Source organism: Liolophura sinensis, chromosome 6, assembly GCF_032854445.1.
Source record: "Liolophura sinensis isolate JHLJ2023 chromosome 6, CUHK_Ljap_v2, whole genome shotgun sequence".
NCBI lineage: Eukaryota > Metazoa > Mollusca > Polyplacophora > Chitonida > Chitonidae > Liolophura > Liolophura sinensis.
In genome coordinates this window covers 27,486,478-27,509,677 of record NC_088300.1, presented here as the reverse complement: position 1 = coordinate 27,509,677, position 23,200 = coordinate 27,486,478, and the positions used below count along the sequence as shown (strand labels likewise).

At 37.5% G+C, this 23,200-nt stretch overlaps 1 protein-coding gene across 2 annotated transcripts; it reads left to right on the top strand.

Annotated features, from left to right (window-relative positions):
- The first annotated feature begins 421 nt into the window (after positions 1–421).
- Positions 422–22,011, top strand: LOC135466534 (protein kinase C and casein kinase substrate in neurons protein 2-like). 2 transcript variants are annotated; one of them, XM_064744073.1, is made up of 13 exons: positions 422–474; positions 2,597–2,670; positions 12,155–12,384; positions 13,073–13,272; positions 13,571–13,708; positions 14,848–14,973; positions 15,458–15,558; positions 15,856–15,976; positions 16,402–16,613; positions 17,402–17,632; positions 19,181–19,366; positions 20,501–20,667; positions 21,128–22,011. In XM_064744073.1, the coding sequence occupies exons 3-13, from the start codon at positions 12,177–12,179 to the stop codon at positions 21,232–21,234; spliced, it is 1,797 nt and encodes a 598-aa protein (XP_064600143.1). In that variant the 5' UTR covers positions 422–474; positions 2,597–2,670; positions 12,155–12,176; the 3' UTR covers positions 21,235–22,011. The 2 variants fall into 2 exon arrangements, with proteins under 2 accessions (XP_064600143.1, XP_064600144.1); XM_064744074.1 differs by lacking the exon at positions 17,402–17,632 and having other exon boundaries at positions 426–474.
- Positions 22,012–23,200: the final 1,189 nt, after the last annotated feature.

The following is a 23,200-nucleotide window of genomic DNA, read 5'->3' as shown; positions in this document are numbered from 1 at the left end:
AACAAGGAAATTGTGTGCAGCAATTTAAAGTCAAAAATTAAAAGGATGGTTAAAAGGAAATGAAAAGAAGGAAGAAAAAAAACCAGAATTTATACTGCAACTCTCAGGATGTGTTTATAGTATGAGCTGTCTTGTTATTATGATGAAACTGTAGACAGTTGTGGTAAACCGGCTGTTGGTTTGTTCTGTGAGCATTAGGTCGACAGTTTGTCAAGACCCTCTTTGACAAGCAGGACAAGTCTGCCCTTCTGTCTGAGACTCCCTCAACCCTCCGCCTCTGTCAAACCTCTTTGTGTGCAAAGGATGACTCAACACAGGCTGTGATCAGATGTGGAAAGACAGACGGCTGCAGGTGCCAGTGGACAGTTTGAGACATTTTTACTGAGATAGGAAGGGAGAGAAAGTGTGCATGATTTTGTAAACAATGTCATCAGCATGATCTGTTTGCGGAGGTACAAGGTACCCATAACTGAGGTTAGTACAAGAGTGTCTGTCGTGTCTACAGTTGGAGGATTTTGGAGTTCTGACAATATAATGTTTCCTCTGGGGTAAATTATGTTGGGATTGGGTGAGATACAATGTGCATGTGGAAAGAAATGTGAAGAATTCGCGTATACTAAGGGTGGTTTGTAATTTAATGCCGAACTGTCTCTGCAGATAGATTTGATACATGTACCGAAGGAGTGAATTGATATACATATCTTTTAATATGCAGCGCAAATAAAACAGGTCAACGCCAAGGTATAAGCCGTGTACCTTACTGCTTATCTGGGGACTGATATGTCTTTACCTGAATCTGACCTATATTATAGGCTTAAGCTGACGATAAGGAATTCCATCCACTGATTGCCCTAGCAATACATTTATATTTACAGGCTGAGATCAGTCCTTCAGGTGACACCTCTGTATTACTGTATAATCCTATCCCAGTCATTCTATTGACTTAATATGTTGTGGTGTATGTTGTAGGATTAGCCTCATGTACTCACCATTCAGTGTTTGTTCAGGATAGAATAGTTTTATGAAAATGATATGGTTTGGAAGAATGTATGTAAAGGTGAATCCAGTGTACTTTATTTTTTCGCTGATCCATTTCATTACTTCTTCATATTCATTTATTTTGTATTACAGCTGACTTACATATAGATGTTGATTATAATTTGGTCACTTGGAAAGATATCTGTCTCAACTGAAAATTTTTACACAGAATGAAAATTTATTTCCAAGTCTTATTATTTCTGAAATATACAGGTGCATGTGGGTGAATGTATATAAATTGCTCATGTACTATTGGGTATTTTTGCCGTCACCCTCTGGGATTTGTATTACATGTACATGTATAGTATTTATGTAGTATGTAGTTAATTTTGATCAACTCACAAAGGGTTTAATATATATATATTTAATTAAATATGTACGTAGCCCATGATAACTGTTATGTGCTACGCACATATATATAATGGTACTTCCAAAGACCAAAATTCTCCCACTATGCCTGAAAGAGTTTCTATTGTTTTAAACATGTGTCTTTAAAGTTCAGAATTTCAAACAAAGAGTGTGCATATGATTTATGTGTGATGTAATTTTGTAGCTCCTGTTTAAATGCAGTATGTGCAATCAAACCAGGTGTACATGAATATTGTTGGAAACACATTCATGTATTTCACTCGTATTTAAGATGCAAATGTATTTGTGTGAGATATTCTAACAGCTGTATATGTTGTGATCGCACAATATACATGCATATGTAATTTACATATGAAGGGAGGATATGCTATGTGTGTGTTAAGGTTAGGGCTAGAATAGCGTGGCCTCCCCTGTCAACCTAAGCACATCACTGAACACTCCACTTCAGTATTTAAGCCTCATTTAGCATGATGGAATTCTGACCAGTCAGCAGGCTTGTGCAGTGATATGTAACATTTTATGAAAGCAGCCAAGTGTGACCAGCCCACTACACTCACTGTTGCTGGAGAATATGTGAAGCGTGTCCTATAGCACAGGCATCCTATGCATACATGTGTGTCTTTATTTATAAAACTTGACATTTGTATGCTGCCCCCTATGACATTCACTGGCACACATATTGTCATTCGACTTCAGTAATTTCTCATTTAACATTTGCTACAACTTGTGTAGTTTGGCAGTGGTTGCCTTGTTGGTGTTGTTCATATTAACATAGACTGTGAATACGTCCAGTACAGTGTTAATTTAGTGTTAGGAATTCCCTGGAGCTTTGCTGTATGAACGGAATCTAGATTTCAGGGAAGGTGTTGAGTTTACTTGTTCAAATAAGTGGTAGCTACCCTGGAAAACGTGTGTACCTCGGCACTTTTACACTGACACTGGTGTGAACTCATCACAAATGTTCTACAGGAACCGAAACTTAATCTCAATATCGTTACAGGAAACCTTTTAGAGTGAATTTGAAAGCAGTCAACAGCACAGTGGTGGATTTTTCTGTGTTGTTTAACACTGATTTAACACTACCCTGCTGTAAGTTTCAGAGTCAACTGTAGAGTACTCAGGGAGATATTAGTACTGTACTGTGTCACAGATTTGACACTGCCCTGTAGGTTTCACCTTGATTTTCCAGATCTCTGACTGACCTGAAAATACCTTGCGAGATCAGCACTCAGGTGGGTGTGGTCCTCTACCTTATAGTTACAGGTAAGTCAAACTGTTTAAATTATCTCAGGTATCACAAAGTTTATCTCTTTCATGATGGTAGTAAGTTCACCTTTATTTAAGTACAGTGTACATAGTATACACAGTGCACATGCTGTTGGGTCTGTGTTAATTTTTCCTATTATGAAGAAAATACTAGTTTATTACTTACACTTTTTCTGATCAGGTGTGGTATTTTTTCTTATTTTGTAATCAACTTGTGTGAGAACATGTATACCTTGCAGTAATTTTGCTTGGATCTGTTGCATACACATAACGTGTGTATTAATTAGTAATGTTTATTCTATAAAAAATTTTTATGAGCAGATGGGGGAAAAAGTTAATGCTCTACTTGCTCCTGACTGTTACAGGAACCCTGTAATGATTCTACATGCATCCATGTGAGTGTGAAGCATTGTGCAGATCAAGTGAAGCATAATTAGAACATGCATATGTAATTCACTTTAGTATAAAGAGAAATGTGTGCACTGCAGATAGGTGCACACCTTGAACACTGTGTATTGTGTACATACAGTATAGTGCATGCAGATGTGGGCACTGAACATACTATTCCTCAATTATCCAAAAGGGCTCCTACTATATCTTTTAGAGCACAGTAACACGATTATTAAATGAACTTGCCTGCTTGAACATGTACAAAAAGCTGTTGTTTTGGCATATGTTACAAGCTTGTTGGATTGTGACTTGTTTTCAAAGGTAGTGTATAAATCGAATTATTAGGACAAATTTCGGTAGGCATAATTCAGTAAAAACATGTACCATATACATGTGTACATGTATATATGTGTTTACATTTGTGCTCTCCTGTACACGTCAAGTAAAGTTGATGTACAGTCAAGGTGATACATGTTAGTAACCTACATACAGGTAGTCAGGTAATTGCCATGCATGTTAATGGCATGAAAATTACATGTACCTGATGCTGTTACACATTATGTGTATTCGCATGTTGTTTCCTACCTAGGCCAGAGGAGAGACATGTTGAACAAACATAAGGGACATGTATATTCACAATGTTTAAATGTTGCTTGCCAAAAGCTGTATGGGAACAGGCGGGAATGTGTAATTAGGGTTTGTGGAGAGCCTTGTGCCCAGGCTGGGGGACCACCACTTCCTGATCACAGGACCTCTGACCTAATTACTACCTCATCAGGTAGGCCTTTACAACACTAATTGTTCTCCTTATTAATCATGTCAAATGCATGCTTGCTAAAAATAATGTCAAAAATAATGTCAAAAAAGATTGGATCATCATTGTTGACATATTTACTACCATACCTTGCTCTGATGAGATTAGCTTAGGAGAGATAGAGGAAGATAGGAGAAAAATTGAAATTGAACACTCCGATATCCAAAGTCGAAAAGAAAAATAAAAAAAAAATTTTCTGTATAGCAAGACTTCGTGAGTACATGTCCAGTTAGTGGAAATTATATACACATACATGTATGCTGTGCATTATGAAATATATTCTGTATACTGATATACGTACATGTAGATGTGACTGCTATTAAAGTAAAAGTACTGTAGTTCAGGTTGTCTCATTCTAACAGTTTTGTTGATGTTAGAAAAGTGTGTTCAGGTTTGTTTATAAGGTACGATGATATCCTGGTGGAAAAATGTAAGTTTTGGTGCCAAACAATATTTTCTGACCCTTATTTACCTACAAAAATGCATGAATTTTTAAGACAAAATGAAGTATTTTTGCATACTGGTAGATATGACTGCTATGTAAGCCCTTTGCAGTACACATACAAGTTCCCCTAAATTTTAGGGGTCAGAATAAAAGCTGTCCTCTCAGCTTCCCTGAATTAGGCAGATATGCAGGCTCACAGAGCTGTGGTATTAGCTGGGTTTTGTCCCTTTTGTCAGGGGGAGTTGACCTGGACGACAAATCTGCCTCTGTACTGTCTGCTCAGTGTCACTTGTTTGGTCTTCATGTTCATAGAGCAGAAATAACCTGGCCTGATTTACACTCAGCCTGCCCAAGTGGCTGTGCAAACTCTCGCATAACTCTGGGCTCAAAAAGCCATCTGCAAAAACTCTTGAGAGCTGAGCAATCTGACAGGAGACCCATTTCAAAGCATCCAAGGTAATTGTGCATGATTATCTAAAACATTTGGCAAAAATGATATTTCAGGATGAGGTGGTAGCTTCATGTTTGATTTTATCCTTTATGTAACATTCTATGTTTGTGAATGATTTGCATTCATGTGAAGGTTTCTGGTTACCTGTGGGCAGGTGGATGACTTTTTGCACCTGTTCAGGTATGCTGTTATTAGCTCATCTATTAGCTGGCCAGTCCCATCGTACAGAGATGTTGACATACGTTTATGAATGGTTAGGAGTAAACTTGTAGGGGCAGGTAGTAAATGCAAAGCCTGGCTCATTAGGTCCATAATTGAACCATGGTTAGTAGCTCAAGGGCAGTCCTCTTTTAAGCTCCTATCTTTTTTATGTATCTTTTCATTTGAATCACTATGGCCCACCAAGGTCCTCAGCAGAAAAATGTCTCCTATCCCTTGAGACAGTAGTCCCTAATCTACCATGCATGTTTTGTCCTTTAATAGAACACACTTACCACATGTTGGGGTGAACTTTTTTTTTTAAGCTGCCATATTACTAGACTTTAACAATATATTGCAGGATAATGTATCCATGTAAGGTCATGCATGTATCAAAGGACACCCTCAAGTAAGAGGATGTCACGGTTTAATACTTTGTTACAAGTTTAATTTAACAGTGTAACATGATTTGTTTTACTGCAAACACTCATGGTAATCGACCAGTGTACTAATTTGCCCTTAGGGCTTCAGAAAGCAGATATGAAAAACAAGATCAGGAAAGAGAACAAAAATCTTAATTGGCATTTAACCACTGACATATGTGATTTTTGCTCATAAATGTACGTGCATGTGGACATGTGTAAGGATGTATAGTGCACTCTGACCAAAGAGAACAGGATAGTGGGAGATGGCCCATTGCCAGCTCTTGAGTACATGTACATTAAAAAATGATTGTAAAAAATGTTTTGTTGTTGTGAGTGAGTAGATGATTGTTGATAGTTTGTCTTTATCAGAATGTTGCTGAGACATGTATGGTACATAGGTACTTACAAATTACATCCGTGATTTCCTCGCCAGCCGTACGTGGGAAGGTCTGACAGCAACCTGCGGATGGTCAGGGGTTTCCCCTGGGCTCTGCCCAGTTTCCCCCCACCATGATGCTGGCCGCTGTCGTATAAGAGAAACATTCTTGAGTACGGCATAAAACACCAATCAAATAAATAAATAATAAATATTTCCGAGACACAGTTGTTCCTATTTCCTGATTCTGAGATTTCTATTGGCCTTAGAAAGGTGTTTTGAGGTCTGTCTGGAAGGTAGGATGATGTTCCACTGAAAAAATGTATGGTTAAGCACCAAAAGTAATGTCATTCAGCATTAGTTTGCTTCTGAAAATGCACTTTTTGGGTGGAATTTGGGGTCATATACAGTCATTAAAGTTTTAATTATAATTCTCAGTGTACCATAGATTCATCTTTGGATGACCAAACAAAGTAGAATCAACAGCTTATTGTCATACCTCTTTATGACATACTTCTGGTTTGAATGTGTCTTTATAGTATCAACATTTAAATGTAGCAGTGTATGAGGGACTTGTGTTTAATTTTGCACGGTCTGTAAATTCACTGTAGTTGTATCTATGTCCTGTTGTCTCTCCCTGACAGAACCAAGCAAAACTAATCCTCCCTAGATCCTCCCCTCAGACCAGATTATTTCAGGACTTGAGGGTATTTAGGCTGGCAGACCAGATCTGGTGTAGTAATACCTCAGGAAACAGCCCAAGGTCACATGGACAAATGGCCTACACTTACCATTATGTTTGATCATGATTGTGGTCTGCAGGTGGATGAAGTGTTTAAATTGGATTGTCCCAGTGACTAATGCCATTACTGCAGTGATAACTAAACATGGTCATGTTGTTAAATGGTCATGTTGTTACCTTTCTGTATACCTAACAATCAAGCCCTCATTCTAGCAGGTGTAACAGTTTTTTTTTCTTTTTGAGTTTTTTTTTTACTACCTACACAATGCTTCATTCAGATGTGACCAGGTAGCAGGCATAAACCTGCTTGTTTGTGTAGAATGTAGGCCAGGTTTATATTACATACAGATAGGCTTGTTGGATGTACATCAACATGTAGAGAAGAGAGCAGTCCACATACAGTGTACACACACACCTCTGTTTGCTGCATTCATTGGAAATGTAAAGTTGCCAGATTTAAAGCCAGGGGAAGTCATGACGTCCTCTACATTTTGTCTTTATTTTAAACCTAGCCACATGACTGCACATGTTCAACTGAGACAATTAAGGGCTGTTTTAGGAATGTCATCGCAGTATTTGTTCTCTGACCTCCTGTGATAATTAAAGACCTCCCAGATAGCCTTGGATACTTTTTAATCCAGGCTTAAAGTATTACATGTCTTGATCCTAAAATGATATTTCTTAAAATATTTAGAAGGTCTGTTCTTGTGTGCCTACAAAGATTAAAGACATATTTTATGTGCATGGGTTATGGGTTTGAGAGAGTGAAATTTGTCAAGATTATTGCTTAGGATAAGAGTTGACTGTTAGATGAGCAGGATTGAACTTTTGTTTGAACTGTGTTTTGTTATTCACTTCCAAACTCCTGTATTTGTTTTGTAAATAATGTTTGCTTGTGGAGCTTGATCAACCATGGTCAATTATTTATCTTTCAAGAAGAAGTACAAATTTGCTTCCTTGATAACTAGTATAACAGTATACTGCACCATCTAGATGTATGGCCTGTTGCCTTCCTTATGCTTGTTTTATTGTGTGCTGTGCAAGACAACACAGTCTCTTGACACTAAGATTCCTTCCTGGGGACAATTTTCCAATTTGTAGTCATCTGGCTCTAATGGTGGTAAACCATGTCACCAGTCCAGAAGTGTATGCCATTTTGGGGATATTTCTCAGGTATTTGCCTTAGATCGGAGGCTGTCACATGATAACAGGTCTGTGTAAATGGTGTTCGCCTCCTGTGTCCAGATCTTTGCTGCTTTGCTTTATAACAAGGGTATTAAAGAATGATTCCCACATACTTAACCTACCCTACAACATGGGATGTTAGCTTGTATGTAGCATGCAGAATAATAAGTTTGCTGTACATGTATATAAAGAAGAATGGAGGATGTGAACAGTGTGTATGTGTGCATCTGGTTGTTGGCGAACATCAACTCGATACTGAAAGGCAGGGATATCATAAAGTGCTTTGAGGATATTATTATAAAGGCAAAGAGGAAGTGAAGAGGAAATGAGAATGTGTTGTATTCTGACCCTGTGGACCTTTGCTTATATAAAGTTAACTTTTAATACCCACAAGTCAGTCATTAATTGTGTGGAGTTGGAAAGCACTGGAATTCATCAGAGCAGTTCAGGAAACCTTTACAAGTGGAGTGTGTATAGGATAATAGTGGGATAGTGGTGGGATAGTGGGAAGTTTGATGTCACATTGACTAGATCAGTCATGCATATAATGATCATGGAATGATGAATTGCACAAGCACATGTAATTTTCATTTCAAAGTTCCCTTTATATGTACATATACTATTAAAGAATATGTTGGTTTGCTCATCTGTTTGATACCGTTTTACATGTTTACATCATTGTCTAATGGTGATTCCAGCATTCAGATTGTAATAGTCAACCTTCCAATGCCAAACAGGCCTTGGACACATGGTGAATGTGTTTATTAGTATTAATTACTGAGGCTTCCTTTGCCATGGTTTATTTCTCCCAACCTGTAGGTAGGGCGGTTAATGAATTTATCTGGCAGATTAAGCACCGCAGATTTAATTACCTCTGGTATGGGACTGCCTGCAGAGTGTGCTGCTTGGAATGTTGCCCAGCCAATTGAATGACACATCTGTACTTGGATGAATGGTATACATCCGGAGACATGTAACATGGCTACAGACATGCCAGATATTTGGCTGCTCTGTTCAGAGAAGGGAAGACAGAGCTTACATACATGTACACCTATATATATACAAAACACTAATGATCACCTGTAGATCAAGTGAACACTGCACTTAGCCTCTTCTGGTTTATGAAGTTGCTAATCTGCTTATGAAAGTCATTTTCAGACTATACATATATCACTCACCACAGAAAAGATTTATCATGCAATTAAGCTACACACAGAACCTCCACTTGGTGTAGATTTTTACCTGCGACAAGCAGATATTCGAGGGGAAGACGTTGTTGCTGTTTTAGGAGAATTTCATGGTGTACTAGTTTTTGATCATGGAGTGTATTTTTGAAATTTGCATGATTTGTACCTGGGCTTGTGTCTGCACTTTTGCAAATGCTGTCAGTTACAAGGAAGCACTCAGGCTTTGATTAAACGTTACCCTTTTACCATGTTTATTAATGTGAATTTCATTGTAAGACATGAAGTGATTGCCTGGTAGAGTGCCTCATTACAGTTCTACAATGCTTTGTATGCTCACAGGTCACCTGTGTTTGGAGAACAGACTGCTCTACAATGTGCATACAGTATGTATCACTGTAAATCGTCAACATTTTCAACCAATAAAGAACTTTTTTTCAATGGAAGTTATCCATACAATTATTATGAAAATGATGCTAAAAATGATTTGTTTGTGTCATTAAATATGCAAACTTCATAAAACTATGCAAATAATGGCACTACACCCTTTAGTTCTGTCTGATTATTTCAAAATATTGGTTTCAGAGGCGGTTGTAAAGGTTGAAAAACAGGGTAGATAGTGGTAAGATTCATTTTAGTGTTAACTTTGTAGAATGCTACAATTTCCAAGGATTACTGTAGGGCTGATATACTTTAAAAGACATATAAAAGGTAAATGATACATATACATATAGGATGACCCCCTCCATGTGTGTGTGTGTAAAAAGCAGGTTGTCAGTCAATTAAATATTGGTCCTCCTCACAGGGTTCGAATTTAATTTTCTGAATAAATCCTACAACAACAGAGCTGCCACCTGATCAGATCTGTATATTATTAACCTTGAATATGTATCTTTCTATATGTGATGATCATTAATTATGTGCATATGTCGGATACTGCATATATGTACATGGGTGAGTAGTAAAGTGTGGCTGCATTACTGAACTGCTTGGATTAGCATTAGCTTATTTGCTGAATTATGTTTAGTGTTGTTGCAATGCGGATTTCACAGAGTTTTTTTTTTTTTATCTGGCTCTGACAAATCTTGTGAATGGCAAATGAGAGTCAGGCTGATTGTAAATTAGTGTATATTTCTGTCCTAGTGGCTAAAAGTGTTTGCCCACGGATCTATTTTAGTGATAGTTTGTAAGTGAATAGCCTCAATCAATAGTGAATCCTCTCAAGTTAAACTTGTACATCTCTGAAATATAAGAATTGTATAGATTACTAAATTATCATTTGAGTGTAGTTATGTGGTGTGACACCTGAAACAACAGGCCATCTCCTACTGTTAATGTATGGCTTTGTGTTGATATGTACCTGTCTGTGTTGTGTAAGGAGAATATGTAGTCAGCGTAACATACACATCTAGATGCATTTGACCTAAAATTTCATCCGTGACCAAATTACTAATTTTTTTTTGGCCTAATTCTGGATGTTCCATTCATTTTATATAGCTTTAAAGGTTGTAGGGAAGGTAGAGTACATGTACCTCTAATTTGCTTCTAAAAATGCATATTTAATAGCTGTAGGATACTCTGGTGGCAGCTTTAGGTTAGTGGTTTGTCCTGTACATGGCAAAGGGCAGTGGTACAAGTATCTACCCATAAACTTAACTATCATGTAAGTGAAATATACCTGATTATGACAGAAAACTCAGTCAGATATACAGAACACATAGAAGGTACTGTACATGTACCTGTAATTTGCCTCTAAAAATGCCTTTTTCGTGCAGATTTTAAGGGCAAATACAGTATCTATTCTAGTGACAGAGAGTTTGTAGGTAAAATGGAGCCAGTCATTATTAACTCCCGATGTTAATATTGAGTTATAAAAATTATGTAACTCTGAAATTAGTGTTATTTAAATATGTAGTGTGACACCTGAACAACAGACTGACTTCTGCATTTGTATATTTATGAGTAATGTATAGCGCTGTGTGTACCTGTGTGTGTTGTGTAAAGAGAAGGTGTAGTCAGTACATCATGTACGAACATGTGTGTAATAGCACACTGTGGCCACCAGGATGTGACAGGTTGACTAATGCAGCTGCACGCTTATTTCCTGTTTAAGGGATCATGTTGAGAATAAGGAGGACATCAGATAGTTCAGCACATCACAATCACGCTTATATATCAGAAATGTCATGTTGTGTTGTATTTACTCATCACCACCAGCTAAAAATATATTGAGGAAATTCCAGAGTGGTGTTTGAAAACTACATGTATGAATATTGGTGGATAGAGGGAGCATGGCGAGAAGGGAGAGATACCCCAGGGGACTATAAGTGTTATGCGATTCTGTGTGCAACATTCACCATTCGTGAGAAATTTATATTGTAGCATTCAAACTTCACTCTGGACAGTTCTATGTGTTAGTTGAATATTGCTTTGTTTAAGATGATTGTTTTACATGCAAGTTAGGAGTCAAACATTTTTCCTAACCTTATAATAGAAATGTAGTAACAAATGCGAAGGATCATCACATTTAATAGCTGTAGGATACTTTGATTGGACTTTTTGATCAGTTTTACATGTATCTGGTACATGGCAAAGAGCAGTAATACAGGTATTGACAAATAAACTTGACATCTGTCATATAAGTGAAATATACCTTCACAAAACCCCAATCAGATAAATAAAAGACCCATACATGTAATACAGAATGATCATTGTGCGGTAGATGCCTTTCAAGAGAAAGGTGAAAATTCAAGTTGATTCTAAACAGTAGAAGTGTTTCCTTGAACATGATTAATTCAGAGGCCTTTACAGTGTCTTTTCTGCATAAAATTATATGGAGTATCTTCTAGCCACAATAGTGCTAGAATATGGTGTCTTGCACATAACCATATATATTTGTATCATCTTATGGCATGCATGCTGTGCCCTAAATCCTCAACATTTTAGCATGTACAAATGGTGTTTTTTTTTTGGTCATATTTTGAGAGTATTCTCCTGTATATATTAACTAAAAAACAGTTTCCTTCAAGCTCTGAAGTTGGACCACTCATGGAATTTACTTTCAGTTCCATATTCATTTTTTTGGATGGCGAATAAATTAGATTTAAAGTGGTTATTTCATAAGTGAAAAGGTTGCATATTTACACTTTGTTTAGATGAAATACTGATATATTTCATTTCATATACAGGTTTTTGCAAACTTATACAAATATGTTATAAATAAACAAGTCATTCATCATGCTCATGTAGATTATTCCTTTGTGTTTTCCAGACTTCGGTTCTGAGGTCTCACAATGTCTATCAACGATGATCTCATACAACCCACTAGTGACAGTTTCTGGGAAGTGGGCAATTACAAACTAGCTGTCAAACGTGTAGACTCTGGTTACAAGCTCTGTGACAGCTTGAAAAGCCTCATTGATGGTCGAAATGAAATAGAGAAAAATTATGCAAAGCAGCTGCAGAGTTGGTCCAAGAAGTGGAATGACTTTTTAGATAAAGGTATTTATATTGTTCTGTCACATCTCATCATATTTAAAGCCTAAAGTGTCTATAGAATGTCAAACAGTTCTCTTGCAGCACATTCCCATAATATTGAAGTTTGTTAGCAGAAGAGTGCACTAAAGGGGAGACAACCTTGTCACATTCACTAGAGCTTGGCAGTGTAATATATTGGGATAATATGGCCTCACAAAGGCTGAACCACGCTTTTACTTTTCTGATACATGCACCCAGGGAAAACACTTGAATGCAGTACACACTTATCCACTACCAGATTATGAAACTTCGTTCTGTCCTACTTCCTCTCTTGGCGTTCAGCATGAAGGGGATAGTGCAACGACTGGTTGACCCGTATCAGTATAATGGCTCGGGCGGGGCGGGCTTACTTGCCTTCGGTAAGTCGTCTCAGTGAAGCAGCACTAAATAAAAGAGCGGTGGAAATCCGTCCTGCAACAAGGAGGCACATTACACGTACATGCACCCTAATGATTCCTTCGTCGTCATATGACTGAAAAATTGTTGAGTGCGACGTTAAACCCCAAGCACTCACGCACTCGTTCTGTCCTGAAGGAATCGTGCCACAAGTTTTTTGGCTGACATTAGGTAAGGATTATACTTCAGTCATATGTCCATTCCTTCGGGAGTTTGGTCATATGATGCAATGATCCAGTATGTTTGTCTTTGACAGGTAATGAGTATGGAACAATGCAGAGCGGCTGGAGAGGGGTGCTGTCAGAGGCAGAAAAAGTATGCGCTTTACACAACAGAATAGCTGATCAGCTTATGAATGAAGTCCACGCCAAGATTAAACAGTGGCAGAAAGAAAACTATCACAAATCCATGATGCATTTCAAAGAAACCAAAGAACTAGAAGATGGCTTTAGAAAGGTATTATATATAGATTATCTTGACTGCCATTGTTGCAATATATGTAGGCTCCAGGTGCTCTGAGCTTGATGGATAAATGGATGACGCAGATTTTGCCAAAAAATATTTCCTGGTATTCATTCAAAATAAATCTTCAAGAAGTCTTTGATTTTGAAAAAGATAATATTTTTTTGATACAATGAAGCCCAGTGCATGTCATTTTTCTGCAAGTTGACCTATTGTGTGTCAGTTATAATAAACATCAGCAACGTAAACAAGCAACTTTACCTATACAGTTGTATTTTTATTTTTTTCAAAGGCACAAAAGCCCTGGACAAAGCGCTTAAATAAAGTTCTAACAACAAAGAAAGATTACCACACAGCTTGTCGGCAGGAGAAGAGTACGGCCAACCAGGAGAACAATGCCCGAGGGGACCCCGCTATATCACAAGACCAGGTGTGTGCTAGTGTTGTGTCATGCTACTCAGTATCATATATGTACATGCAGCTATTAACAGTTGCCCTAGTTCCTAAACCTTCTCGCATAGGAAAGAACTTTTTTCAATTTACGCACATTTTTAATTTGATTTTGAGGACAAAACTACATTGGTTGGATTGGCCAATTTTCAGGGCTTCCCAAAATGTGTAGCTTTACCAGTCAGCAGAGAATAATGCCTTCAGAATATGCTTGAATAAACACCTTAGAAACATGCAAAAAAGGTTGAAGAATTACAGTATCTTAAATTAGAGTTGGTCCAACAAAACTGTCTTAGAAGTAGGTCAAGCTTAATCTTAACTATAAAATAGTTTACTGCACTAAAATTGTGACTTACCTTAGAAGTTTTTATTTTAATACTTTTCCTAGTCCTTCACAAAAAACTTGGAAGTTATGAATGATACCACAAGTTAAGACCGAATCTGATACAAGTCTTGACAGCTCTGTGATCCAGAGACCACATTTTACTGTACACAAATTAATGCAGCTAAATGATGGAAGCTTCATGTGAGACGGACGCTCAAGAACATTTTGTACTCTCCTGTCTAGATCACATTACACACCTTAAGGTCTTGTGGTAGTGCAGGCTATTCAATGCATAATTGGCTGTATCTGCTTCTGTGGCAGAGTGGATAGAGCATCTACCTGGCATTGAAGTGGTAATTTCAGGGGTCAGTCCCAAGTCGAGTCATACAAGACTTAGTAAACTCGGTGTTAAACCTTGGCACTACCTCACCTGGTGCTCAGTATAAAGAGGAGTATGCATGAAGTTGTTCAGTAGTACTGATAGTTGTTTGTATAATGGTTGGGGTCTGTGGTATTTGGCACAACATTCCCATTAGGCAGCATTATAAATTCATCAGTACTCGGTCTAGTATGGTAGAAAGAAAATTTGTTCTTTGTCTCTGGATTTTTAAATTTACTATGATTTGAGGATTTGTAGAAGTCAAAATGCTTATTTATATTGAATTAAGACATTTTATGGTGTTGGCAGAAGAAATGTTATTATTTGTAGCAACACAGTGTACATGGGAAAGTAATCATAAAGTGTGTATTCTGGTTAAAATATGCATGGCGTATTTGCAATTATGCTTGAATAGGTGAAGAAATTACAAGATAAACTGCAGAAGTGTGCCAAGGAAGTTGAAGCAACGCGGAAAACGTATGAAGCCGCTCTGAATGACCTCAATGGATACAATGCCAAATACATAGAGGATATGACACAGGTTAGTATGATATTTAAACATTGAACTCCAGTTAAAGCTATTCACCTATTTGTTTAGAAAATGATGCATGAGTTCTTCAGAAAATGTCCAGTTTCAGATTTAAGCACTCAGGCTTAGTGACTTCTAGAAAGCATTACTTGTAGGGAGTCAGACACTGGCTTCATATATATAGGACATGGAAATTTCCATGTGCACATTATCTGAGTTAAGTCTTGTTTGCAGGAATTTCCCCCTTTGATAAACCTATGAGAACTTAGTGCTAATGTGATCTGATAAATGTACAAGCGAAAGGGTCATTTTACTTTTATAATACAGAGCTGTACAATTTTTATACGTCTTAAACTACATGGGTATGTAATTTGATATTTGTAAGCAGGAAGTTATAAATATTGAAAAACATGCAGAAGATACCCTTGTTGGTAATTGTATTAAATCCTTGAAAAATACTACATTGTGTTTAATTTTTTTTGTGTCCATGCTTAAGGTGTTTAATTCATGCCAAGATTTCGAGCATAAGAGACTGGAATTCTTCAAAGAAATGTTATACGGAATTCACACGTGCTTGGATTTATCAGAAAGCCCAGAGTAAGTGTATATTGACAGTTTGTTTAATAATGCTAAGAAATGTTAGAAAAAAAAACAGTTGGTTATACTTTAGAAAGGGCATAAATTAGGGCTTAGCTGTTTTTGGGATATGCTTTCTTATCATTCATGGAACTGTCACAAGGAAGCAGTGATTTATAAATTGAAAGAGAAATAAAGCCATTAGATATACTTGTGTACATGTAGCTGTAAAATGCCACTCGCATCTTTACAAATTTAATATTAGCTCTGTATTGTAGAAGTTGTCTCCCTTGATAATGCTGGGCTTTCTCGTTTCAGGTACAGAATGATTTACACAGATCTTCATAGCACAATAGGAAATGTTGATTCCCAAAAAGACCTGAAATGGTGGTCGAACACATTTGGGGCTGGCATGGGAATGAACTGGCCAGTGTTTGAGGTAATGAAATCATGCAAGTCATTTAATTATGTCCTCAGTTGACGTGAGTAAATACATGTACTGTACTATTTTGCAGTCTGAGGCTTGCCCTTCCTGGTGTAGTTGTTATTTGAAGATCGTTTAAATACATTTACCATTTTGTTGAATTCATCTGTAGCTGTAAAACAATACCAGCCTGACTGGTTAAGATATGAGCTTTGCAGTCTTCTTGTTTATCCACTGGCTTAAATTGGCTCTGTGCATCTGACAGGCCATTGAGCACTGAGGTTGCATATTTGAATCTCACTTTTGCAGCATTAAACCAGGATGTTGTCAGGTAGATGGCAAATGGGGGTGGTTCACCTCAGGTACTTCATTTCCTCCACCCATAAACCTGAGTGCCGTCACACTAATCAGATAAATAAATAACTCTTGTTGTTTGTCAGGAGTACTCTCCCGAGCTCCAGTCAATATCTCGTAAGGGCAAATCTGGCACGGTGGGTACGTCAGGGGATGGCATTACCATAACCAGCATCAAGCATTCTAGAGAAGGTAGCTATGCATCCAACTCCTCAGATCCCCCAGTAGCCTTCAGCCAGACGGGCACGATGGGAAAGCCTGCTACCCCACCACAGCAGTACAACCAGCGACCCACAAGGTACGTAAGACACGACCCTTATCTCCCCCATCACATGCCAACTGTGGGAGTCTGAAGAAAAACTTTACACATGTACATGTAAGATGTATGTTTCGGAGGATGTAGTTGAAAGATCAGCTGGGATAATGTCTTATGCTATCTAAAAAAAAAAACTTTGCCTCTCACTTGGCATACAGACAATTTGACAAATTTCAGCCCACTTTATTATTAAACATGTATGTTCATATGAATTAGTGAAAGGTTTTTTTTTTTCAGAATGTAATAGGCTTTTATCAGTGGGAACTTTTCAGTGTACCTTTGAAAGTACTTTAAATCTTATTGTTTTTCGCACATTTTTTACATTCATAAATCTTCTTTAGATGATGTAAGAACGCTTCCAGAATCATTCTTATGGTGCAGATAATTGAACACCGCATTCTCGAATAACTCCTTCTACTGATGATATCTTTTTATTTTTAAACTTTGTAATAAAATTTGAATGAGTTTTATCTCATTGGTGTTTCAAGAATAAGATGATTTTCAGTAGCTCTTTGTTCAAGTTATACCATGGGTTCTAAAACTTGTTACTGACCGTGTACTCAGCACTGAGAGGTTAGAACACGGTAACATGACTGGTTGGCCCAGTGTGTTCTGACTCGATGGAATGTACCGTCTTGTGTCTGCGACATGATACTTCAGTGTTGGTAGCACTTTGGCTGTATGGACTCCTCCTGCTACAATATATGCTGTTAACATCAGGGATTACAGATACTGATGCCATGGAAACTATGTTGCATTCCCATTTGTAGACTGGAGTCCTACGATGACTCTCTAAACCCCTTCAGTAGTGATGCCTTGGAAGGTGTTGAACCCAGTGGTGCGGTCCAACTGGAACCCAGCCCACAGCGTATATCCCCTAGTCCTGAGCGTGTATCTCCCAGCCCAGACAGGGAGAGTGTATTCTACCTGTGTGATAGTCAGTCCTCTAATCACACACCTGGTGGGGATTCTTGTAAAGAGCAGACCACACCCACAAACCAGTATTTATACTGCTCTGTGATGTGTGCTTGTGGAGTGTTTTTGTTACAGCATCCCATGTTACATATTCTTAACTATTTATTCTGTTGTTTACATGAGAGTCCGCTCATGTATTCGGTTTCATTTATACTAACAGATTAATACTGAGACTCAGACTTTTTTATAACACCAGAGCAAAAATGAAAACCAGGCATATCTTTTTAAAATTGTAAGGCACATTTTTGTGATAAATTGGGTCCTCCTGTCAACGTTGAATTTGAAAAACTTTTTCACTTTGAAAAAGAGGTTGAAATAAGATGATCCAGTGTATTTCAGTGATCTCCACCTAATTGCATTGTGTTTTATTCTCTGTTGTAAGGGATATATCTGAAGGTTCCAAAACTCCTGTTAATCCTGTGTTGATGTGAAATTAATTTCTGATAAGACTGTTGTAGTTCAAGGGTTTGAGTACATGCCTCGTAACAGGAGACCTACACTCAAGCCTGAGTGATAGAGAGCCAACTGATCCAATTTGAGAAGAAATAATTAGAGAATGTTTTCACATTAGGGTCATGTAAAGCCCATGATCTGCTGTCAGGCCTGTTATGAGCTCATGTGATTGTTGATTTTGCTACTTTCTGACTGTGTTGAGTCCAGCATTACATAATCAGATAATTGATACATGGATGTGCAAGCTTTGAAGAGAATAACTACATGTATTTTGTGATTTGTTGTGTTGGAAGACTACTTGGGCCATTGTTGATTTATTCTTTGTTTCTCATGACGCTTATGTTCGTGAAAATAGAGATGTCAAGTGATGTAATTATTTAATTCAATTATTGTAAATTAGAAGGAAATTATGTTTTGAAATGCCAATTCTGCATAAATGTGTTTTAATTATTTTATCTGAAATATTGCACTTCAGAGTATCATGAGAGATAAACATTCAATTAACAGTGGCCTTTGACAAAAGTTGCACTGAAGTATTTCACAAGCTGTCCATGAAAAACACAACGGAGAGAAATTGTGAAAAAGATGCCTTATAATTTTGTTGTCTAAGATTGAAATAATATTTGCAAATTACATGCATGACCTTTCCAATATGCAGCGTGTGGACATGTATTTGCTGTGTAGTTGTTCCATACTGTGCATGTTTATTTTGTTCCTATTTATTTTGAAGGGGCAGTGTGAAGATGATCTTCAAGAATCTGATTTTAAAATAGTTTTCTTCTTCGTTTATTATGGAATTTGTATTGTAGTGGTGGTGTTAGTGGTAAACAACTTCAGTGAAAACTTACATGTTCATATGAACAGTACATATTGACAGATATAATGAAGGTTTAATTGCTTAAAAGCTGAGTTAAAGAGTTTGGTTTCTGTCTTTAATACTTACACTGATTTCTAAAAGAGAATACTTGCATTCCAGGTAGATAAAAAGTTCTTAAAGTGATCTTTATTTATGTGATCATAAAAGTGTGTAGAAGTTATTTTAGTGACAGCTCATAGATTTCTTGTTTTTGCCATAGGTCATTTGAGCACCTCGTTAACACAGGGTATGATTTGTTTTCAAGGGAGGACTCCTACGATGACTCTCTGAATCCATTTGGTGAGTCTGATGACTCAGAGTCACAGCCGACTCCTGAGAAAATCACAGAGACAAGAGATTCCAGTATTTCCTTCACAGCAGCCAATAAACTCTCTGCCCAGCCAGAAGTTGTGCCACCTGCCCCAGAGATGAAGCGACTGGACTCAACAGAGTACTCTCCCCTTGTTATTTGTGCCAGCTTTCTAGACTGCTTGTTTATTAAGTTACCTCCCCTTCTAGTTAACCACAGCAATACCTTAAGTAATATTTTGAACTTTAAGAGTAATTTGTAGCAATTAACAGTAAAACATGTTTTTCTAATCTGCAGTTTGTAGAAGTCACTTTTTATACTTTGGATGCTACTGAATCAGTAAAGCATAAGTAAATCATGAAGTAGATGCATGCCCAACTTCTAACAGAGAGCATTTTGCTCTTGAATGTGTTATTTGCATGAAAGCCAGTTTTCATGAAATGGCCAATCTGTCATTTTTGGCAGTCATTCTGCTGTTTGCCAGTTAAATACATCTTTCTGCACCTTTTTCTCTTGGTACTGAACTCATACATTTACAGGGACAAACTTTTGCATGTACTTAAGCTGTCAAGGGGAGGTAATTTCTATGTCTATTAATGAAATGTCCTTGACATTTTCAGATCACTGACATAAAAGTCTGTCTGCATTTCAAGTAACAAGTTTTTACAGAAAACCTGACTTCCTCTGTCTCTCCAGATTTACTGAGTCTGTCTTTGTGAATGATTAAAATTGCACTTAAAGTCCAACATGGAATTTGAATGGTTTGACTGGCATGTGGCAATAGCAATGAGCCCGAAGATGATGCCTGGGTCAAACTGTGGTGTGCTTATCATGTTTGCTGTTTTGTCACCCACTCTTGAAATGCATATTGTTTTTGCAATGTATTTTGTCTTTTTTTATGTTTCACCTACCTGAATACTAAACATACCACTTTTCTTTTAGAACCACCAGCAGTGGATGACTCTAACACTTAACTAGTGCATCTTGAGTCTTCGTTGATCACCAAATACATGTATAATAATACCTCCAGATGTGAAGATCTTCTTTTGTTTTATGACTTTCTTTGTTGTGTTTTGAAGTGATTTCCATATATATATGTACATATATAAAATTAAATCTGTATATTACAATTTGCTTTATGTGTACAACACAGACCTGTATTTAAATGATTCTCCATCTTTTGTGCGTTTATTATTTTGAAACTTGTAACGTTGTGACTGGTTCACCCAGTATAGCAGCACCCTATCTTACCTGCTGGTGTGTGCTTTGTTGTAGTAGTTACGAGAGTGCACACACAAATCCATTTGATGACGACGACAACTTTGGCCCGTCAGATGTGGAAGATGGGGCTTTCCTGGTGGATGATGGCCGGCCAGGAGTTCCCGTCAGGGCTCTATATGACTATGTGGCCGTAGAGAAGGATGAACTCAGCTTCAGGAATGGTCAGTTTATAAAATCATTGACTTATTGGGAGAAATATTACAGTGTAATTGTTAGGGTCACGTGTATACTGGTATGTATTCATTTGTACATGTAGCTAGTAGTGATGGTTTGTTCCTGAAGGCAGGTCATTTTGTATTTTGGTAGTTCAACGAGTGTAACCGTTTGAAAATCAAATGTAATACAAAATACTAGTAGTCATTTCTTCAGACATAAGATATTGAAGTAAAAATTGTGAGAGTATCATATATGGGAGATCAAAATGTTTTTAAATCAAGTGAGTAGTAGTGATAAATACAAGCCATATAAACTTTGGGAAAATATCCTCCAGACCTGCTTGGTATACAGTTGAAATGTCAACAGGCAAGTTTATATTGTACTTGTGGTGTGTCAGGTGATGTGATTTTCGTTTACTTCTGGGGTTACAGGTGATGTGATTTTCGTTTACTTCTGATGTTACAGGTGAGGTGTTTAGTAAACTGGAAGATGAGGATGAGCAAGGCTGGTGTAAAGGACGAAAGGACGGCAGAATCGGGCTGTACCCGGCTAACTACGTGGAAACCATATAGCACCTGTGGCTCACACCTTACTGTAGTGGTACACCAGGGACTTTCTGATCTACATACGCTTACATATCAGTGATTGACATGGCCACATGATTAGCGGCAGTCAGCATACATGACAGGGTTCTGACTGTTGTTCACGAGGCGTGGAGAAATCCCTGAGGATGTGTGGGATGAACCTCTGGGACTGCTCAGGATTACGGTGAAGACCCTTTCTTGTGTGGAGCTATTTGTAACAGTACTGGGTTAAAACCACAACTTTACTCACTCATCTAATTAGTAATCCATTCAGTCACAAATGTAGCATGTGAACAGTTCGTGTTTTTTTGCATCATGTCTGGTCACATGACAGGACAATTCACAAAAATGTTTAGATTTTTAACATCATGAAACCACTTTCCTGTATATGGCCATGTACTCTCACTAAATACTGTCACATTTTACAGATCAATGTCATTTTTTTGTTTATTACACAAAAGTTAATATAATGTTGCTGGAGGCAAATGCTTGCATTATTGTTGTATCCAGAGTCGGTCAGTGGTCATTTTGTGTTAACTTCTGTGCATCTAGTAACAGGTGTTTACACTGGAAACTTTGTATTTCTGGAAATCCATCCCTCACAGTTTTATGCTATGAGTACCATGATAAATAGTAATCTCCCTTGGTTTACCTGCCCAAACTTGAACACTCGGACTAAAAGCGATATTTTGTGTGTATGGTACTGAAAATGAAACCACTGTATATGATGTATATGGTTGAATGCTTGTATCAAGCAGTTCTGGTTTTGTTTCAGCCATTGATCATGAACTAACAGGTTGTACTGTATACTGTATCTGATATTATTCTGTTGTACCTAATATTTTATGCTCTAACTATGACCTTAAGCTTCTGCTTTCTTCTTGTATCAGCTAGTGTTGTTTGGTCACAGTGGAATACAATCTGAACTATGCCTCTTTGCTGTCATGCCTAGCAGATATTCACATCGGATACATGTCTGTTTTTATGAAAGAAATATATGTGTTTATGCCTGACTTAATATAAAATGTGATCTTACCATCATTATGCCCTGGTACACAGTGATTTGTTTTAGCATCAAAAGAGCCACATTGGGCAAGGACTGTAAACTGTAGACAGTATTAATTTTCATAGAGATACAAATAGTTGTACTTATGTATTAGTAACACAGCATCATCGTAATAATAATAATACCAGAGCTGGAATCATGGAAGAATATACATTTATTGTAAATAGAGGACAGGTGTAAGCATTATTAGTTTTACTGTGGCATGAATTGGAGTACCATGCTAAAATTATATGAAGATTGCACTGAAGTCATGATAACTAGTGTTCTCTTTAGTTTTTGCTAACTGTAAGCTGTAAAATGCGCAGATGCATTATGGGCCATGGGACATTGCTCATGAACATGAGGACAAGGCTGAGTTCCTGGGTGGGTCCATAATCCAAACTGTTTGCGGGGAGTGGTATTTTGCTGTTCTGAAACTTCTGCACCATCTGATTCTGGATCCAAACGGTGAATGATATGCTAGAAACTCCAGCTCCTGGAGCATGAAGCTGATTTAGGATTAGCACAGAATTAGTCTTCACCTAACTACTGCTTGCTGTCCTAAATTTGCTGACTAACCACTGGCATTTTTCTTTAACAGTAAGAGTAGATGTCAAATGGATGCTGAACAGCTATCAGGTATGTTCGTGTGTGGACGGGGATTCCACTAAGCCATTTCAGACCCAAATTTAAAACCGTTTCAAAATGCTTAGTTTTTGGTACAGGAAATAGAAATTTGGACATGTTTGTCTTGTAATAACATAATTGAGGTGGTCAAAGTATTGATTCCAAAAATAAGTTATTAAACCACATGGCTTAATGTGTCAAATCATGGCTGTATGGAATCTGTCCTTGTGCTGTCAGGGTATTAACGTGCTGTTTTTGAGGAAGGAATATGAAACATGAGTT

Excerpts from the sequence above, each read along its gene's own strand:
- LOC135466534 (XM_064744073.1), top strand. The coding sequence starts at position 12,177 with ATGTCTATCAACGATGATCTCATACAACCCACTAGTGACAGTTTCTGG. Across the intron at positions 15,559-15,855 it reads GATTTATCAGAAAGCCCAGA|GTACAGAATGATTTACACAG; the intron begins GTAAGTGTATAT and ends TTCTCGTTTCAG. Across the intron at positions 15,977-16,401 it reads TGAACTGGCCAGTGTTTGAG|GAGTACTCTCCCGAGCTCCA; the intron begins GTAATGAAATCA and ends GTTGTTTGTCAG.